At 34.1% G+C, this 5,916-nt stretch overlaps 1 protein-coding gene across 1 annotated transcript; it reads right to left on the bottom strand.

Annotated features, from left to right (window-relative positions):
- Nucleotides 1-722: 722 nt before the first annotated feature.
- On the bottom strand, nt 723-2,295 carry LOC136234941 (zinc-finger homeodomain protein 5). The gene has a single exon (XM_066024431.1). The coding sequence runs from the start codon at nt 1,881-1,883 to the stop codon at nt 1,038-1,040; it is 846 nt and encodes a 281-aa protein (XP_065880503.1). The 5' UTR covers nt 1,884-2,295; the 3' UTR covers nt 723-1,037.
- Between the last annotated feature and the right edge of the window lie 3,621 nt (nt 2,296-5,916).

The following is a 5,916-nucleotide window of genomic DNA, read 5'->3' as shown; positions in this document are numbered from 1 at the left end:
AAACAGTTAATGAAAAGTTACAAAAAAAGTTTTTCGTAAAAAGTTTCAAAATTCGGTTATTTCTATAAAAAGAAAAGTTAAAAGCTTCTAAACGCTGCTCCAAAAAAATTGAAACAAACATTCCTATAATCACACCACATAAAAAAATTTTGTTAAAAATGCAAATCTCGCAAAATGCAATTTTCTGTTAATGAGTTTTATGTTCAAACTAATTCTTATAAGTTATAATCATTAAAGGCTTTGAGATAAACGATTACGGATTTTTTTTTTTTTTTTTTTGAAGTAAGGATTATGGAATTAATATGTTGATATAAGAAATCACAAGCTCAATCCACCAAAATCGAAACCATCAAGCATCGAAGGTTACGGGATGCTTTGTCTTAATTTTATGTATAAACAGTGATGTTCATTTGGTCAGTGACTGATCAAATGAATTTGGACAATAACGGTTAGATTTAAACTTGTTATTTCCTAAAATGAAAATTAAAATCAGCTTAAAATTTAAATCTAACGATAAATCACTAAATACATTTAATTTGTCACTAATCCGATGAAAGTGACTTAATATCTAAGAGAACATGACTAGGATACATGCAAATCGAAAAAGGTAAAAACAGGACCATATATATTCTTCCACAAAATCAAGCAAAATATTCGTTACTTAAATTTACCCCAATTATTCAAATGGAATGCAGAAAGAAAAACAGTAGAGAAATTCACAAAAGTGTGTAAAAGCCATTAATACTTTAACTTGGAAAAAAACAATGCAATTTCAGGCTTTTTCTCCAACTTAATAATCATACTGCAAATTAAGGCAAAAAGATAAGTTAAAAAAAAAAAAAAAACATTCTGCAAATTATACAAATCTTTAATGTTCAATCTTCTTCATAACACCATGCTCACCCACCATTGCTTTTTTTTACTATCTACAATAATATTCATCCATTCTCAGCCTTAAAAAGAAGAAATTTTTTGAAACTTAATGTAGTTCTTCAGGATTCAAGTTTGAGTTTTCCGACCACAAGTAGATGTCGGGTTTACACTGGCTCTTGCTCTTGTTCTTGATCTAGCTGGTGATGTTTCTTCATGTTCTTATTGTTATGCATCCAAACTTTGAAAACTTGCCTTCTCACTCCAACATCAGCGCAAAACTTGTCCACTTCTTCTTCATCTTGTTTGTTGATTCTCCACCCGACTTTTTCAGCGAACTCCATCATTCTCTCCTTCTGTTCCTGAGTAAACTTCGTCCTGAAACGTTTCTTCGACAAAACATAAGGCGGCGGATGCGGCATTCCATCGGCATTAGAGTGAAAAACGTTTAGATCTTCACTAGAAGACTCCGTTCCTCCACCTCCACCGCCGCCAAAAGCCACCGCCATCGGCTGCACCATGTTTGCCGCAGTAGGACTAGTGTACAACCCCGTCGAATATCTCTGATGATGCAGCACAGTCGGAGACGGCAATGGCGGCGGTAATTGAAGACTATGAACCATCGCGCTTCTTCTCGAACTAGGACTAAATTGCGTCTCTCCATCTACCTCCTTCCGATGGAAATTCCGGTGACAATCACATGCTGCGCACTTCAAAGCTTCTAAGCTTCCTTCTTCGCCTCCCGGCATAAACTCGCCGCATCCGTCGTAAACATTTCCGCCGACGCTGGCCGCGTGGTTCCTGAGACATTCGCGGTACCTGATTTTGGAGTTGGATCCTCTGGAAGAAACGGATGAATTCCGATCTAGGGTTTGGGTGTACGGAAGGACAGTGTTGTTGGTGTTAGTGTTGCCATTATTATTGTTGTTTCTTCTTTCTAGGCCTGATGAGGATTGATAAGTAGAAGGAAGAACTGACGTTCTTATATCATTTTCTGGAGCTCTTAATTCCATGATTATTATGATCTAATTGAGGAAACTTTTGAAAATCATATAGCTTATAGGATGCCTAACTAAACAATGATTAGCATGAGAATCATGGATTAATGATGCTAATTGCACTGAGAAATAGAAGAAGAATAAACAAAAGAATTCAAAATCGGACCAAACTCACATGGAAGATGAAGATGAAGATGGGCAGCACTTGAACATGAACATGAACAGATTTTTTGATGTGTGAAGGAGAAGAAGAGATTAGAGTTGGGATTAAGAGAAGTTGAAGTGTTAGGGTTAAAAAAGGGGGAAAAGAGAAAGAGAAAGAGAAGAAGAAGCTGCTTCAGTGGTTCCAACAAGAGACAGCTTGGTTGCTTGTGGAGAAGCCAGTAGTGAATGAGATGAGTGAGATGAGATAGATAACTTTGTTTGGGAAGAGATACATAGGAGAATTTGTTTTGTTTTCTTTTGTTTTTGGGAAATTTATATAAATCTATACAACATTAATTAATTTAGCTTTTTAAAATAATATAAAAAATGTAAATTCATCTCTATCGTCATTGATTTTAGGGGCGAAAGCATGATAAAGTTATAAGGATTAAAATTTTAATTGGGATTACACTCTACGTTGTGGGCTAGCTGAGGATTTTAACGACGATCAACATCTTTTATCCATTATACTCAAATGTGATTTTATACTGGCCGGAAAGATTAAGACTCCAAATCATAGTGTCGGTCTACCTCTCATTATTGGAGAATACAGATTCAGAACATCTACAACATTAATTAACTATTTAACTTTTTAAAACGATATGAAAATATACATTAATCTCTATTGTTATTAGGTAACACGGATTTAGAGCATCTAAAATATTAATTAAAATTTTAAAATAAGATAAAAATATTAGTTAGTAAATTTTAATGTTAAAATTTATATTTTGTTCCAACTGTTCTATTTCAATATTTACTTTGATTATTTTTGGATAATTCTATTTACAAATGAATATTTGATATATATATATATAGTAAAAGAAAATTGAAGTTGTCGTCCGTTTGTAAAACTAATAACTTTTGTTGATATTGGTCATTTTGACTGTTAAAAATTTCGAAATTTAAATCTAACAATTAAATTAATATAATATTTAATATAGAAATCTCAAAAAAAAAAATTAAGAATTAAAATTAAAATAATATTATTAATCTTTAAAATTTTTTATTTGAAATCACCAATAATCAAATTAACAATTTAAACATAAAAATCATTAGTTTTAGGCCTAATGCATACCCAGCCTCCTAAAATTGTCCGTTTTATTCATTTAACCCCCTCACCTTACGGGACAACCCTTTAACCCCCTAAACTCCAAAAAAACGCTACTTTTAACCCCATATCGTCTGACGTGGCATTGACCTAGTCAACGTTTGTGTCTCAAACACAGGAGGCGCGTGGGAGGATTTTGTTCTTGCCTCCAACGGTAAAAAAAAATGCATACCCAGCCCCCTAAAGTTGTCCATTTTGTTCATTTAACCCCCTCACCTCACGGGACAACCCTTTAACCCCCTAAACTCCAAAAAAAATCCTAGTTCCAACTCAAGTACGGGCATTGGAGATAAAGAAGATTTAATTGGTGTCTTTCTAATTTTTAATTGGTGCTTTTTTTGGTCTCAATCCATCTTAGAATTGTAAAAAATGCTTTAACTTTGTATGAATTATGACCACAGTGTATATGGATACAGTGGAAGGCAATACAAAGAAAGAGTTAAAATCTGATTTGACATGAAGAGTAGAATACAGTGGAAGAGAAGTGATGAGTAAATGATATTTATAGCAAATTTTCAATATTAAGGATTTTCTCATATGAGGTTAAAAGTAGCGTTTTTTTGGAGTTTAGGGGGTTAAAGGATTGCCCCGTAAGGTGAGGGAGTTAAATGAACAAAACGAACAACTTTAGGGGGCTGGGTAATGCGGGATACACACGTGTCACGCGCGTGACACACACGGACAACATTATATCTCGACAGTCTAAAATATGGGGTTAAAAGTAGTGTTTTTTTGGAGTTTAGGGGGTTAAAGGGTTGTCCCGTAAGGTGAGGGGGTTAAATGAACAAAACGGACAACTTTAGGGGGCTAGGTATGCATTAGGCCTTAGTTTTATAAACAGACGATTTTAAAACAAAAACAAACTAAAAGCCCGTTTATTTTATCTACTGTTTGTTGTTGTTGTTTGCTGTTGGAAAATGCTGTTTTTCCAAAAAAGCAGAGATTCTCTACTTTTGTTAAAGGCTGCTTTTCGGGTGTAAAAGGCAAACAGGATATCACTAACCAAACACTCAATGCTGCTTTCCAAATGTAAAAGGCAAACAGGAGATCACTAACCAAACACCTAAAACTCTCCATTTTGAAGTGAAAATGCAAAATGGAGCTGCAAAATGGAGCATGAAAATAAGCAACCAAACACCTCCTAAATACACCCAAATCAGGATGATTATTTTTGTAATTATTTCATTATTATTTTAAATCTCTATGGTAGAATATGAGTTTTTTTTTAATCCAATAATTTTAGATGACAAGAATAATAGTTATTGAAAGGTGATCCGAATAGGAAACTATTGTATTCTGTTATTAACATGTGAAAATTCACCGTTTAGTACAAATTAAATATCGTTTAGTACAAATTCAGTTTAAGTTGATACTGTTTTGTAAGTAAACATTAAATTCGATAATTATTGGGTAAAAATTTGTAATATATCCCTTAGTTTTGATTTTTTATTTTGAAAAGAAATAGAAATAGAGTTATTCTGTTTATGTACAGAACAACCGACAACGTCATGTTCATCCTTCTCCCACGCCCTGCCACAGTGGGGACCCACAGAGGTCCTTCATTATTGCTGCTACACTTTCTATTTCTTATCTCTAACCGGGTCTTGACCCCTCCAAATTACCAAACACATATGCGTACTACTTCTTCTTTTTATATTATTTTTTTATTCATTTGCTTCACTATATTAACTAAACATAATTAACCTTAACTTTTCTCTTAATAAAACACTCACACGTACTTTCTTTCTAGGTTAGATTCTATTAGTGGATGACAATGAAAACTTCAACCCCATGCATATTTCTTACTATCGTTACATATACTCTCTCTCCCTCTCTAAACTAAGTTCCTCTGTATTTAATACTGTAGAAGTTAGTTTAATGAGATAATGTATATTTACACTCTTAAACTTAGTATGTTTTATTTTTAAGTATTCTGAACTTTTAAAATAATTTATCGTACATTTATAGTTAGCTTCAAAAAACATATTGTATACCTATAGTTGATTAATTCGGTTCTCCTACATACAAAATTGTTGTTCTATCATTTTTTACGGATGAGGTAGCATGCAGAATGAACTCTCGTGCTTTTTTTTTCTTCTATAGCACGCATATGCCACCTCATCTGTTAAAGATGGTAGAAGAACGAATTTGTGTACAGAAGGTCCGAATTGTAGGGGGGTTATCTTTGTAATCACACTATGTAATAATGGGGAGAGAGTGACTATAGTATACCCTATGGAACATTGTAATGGTCATTGGCCGTAGACCTTGACTTGGTATAAGAAACACTATAGGGGGAGTGACCTGTCACACTGGAGTTCTCACTAGGTTGTCGGCATTCTACCATCTCTAGTAGTTGCCCCCCTACTACTACGGGATGGGACCTCTGATGTAACACTGCCGCTTATGTATGAATAACACCATCCGTGTATTGTTCCTTCGTGTATATCCTATATATTATCCATGCGTGTGTATGAATGTGATGGTTGCCTATATGTTGGTATTATATGTATGCTACGATATTCCCTATATGTGGTCCCTATCTAACCCTTGCATTTGATTCTTGGCTTACTTCGGGAAAGACAAGTAAGCGCCACACGGGCCCTGACGATTGGCCATGTGACACGAATGAGTTAACTATAAGTGTGTGATAGGTTTTTAAAGTCAACTATATATATGTGGTAGGTTGTGTGGTAGGTTATTTTAAAAATTTAAGGTGTCAATAGGTAAAACTTG

Source organism: Euphorbia lathyris, chromosome 7, assembly GCF_963576675.1.
Source record: "Euphorbia lathyris chromosome 7, ddEupLath1.1, whole genome shotgun sequence".
NCBI lineage: Eukaryota > Viridiplantae > Streptophyta > Magnoliopsida > Malpighiales > Euphorbiaceae > Euphorbia > Euphorbia lathyris.
Note: the sequence above shows the minus strand (reverse complement) of the source record. Positions and strands in the feature narration are given on the sequence as shown.

Coding starts and splice junctions, on each gene's coding strand:
- LOC136234941 (XM_066024431.1), bottom strand. CDS start 1,883: ATGGAATTAAGAGCTCCAGAAAATGATATAAGAACGTCAGTTCTTCCT.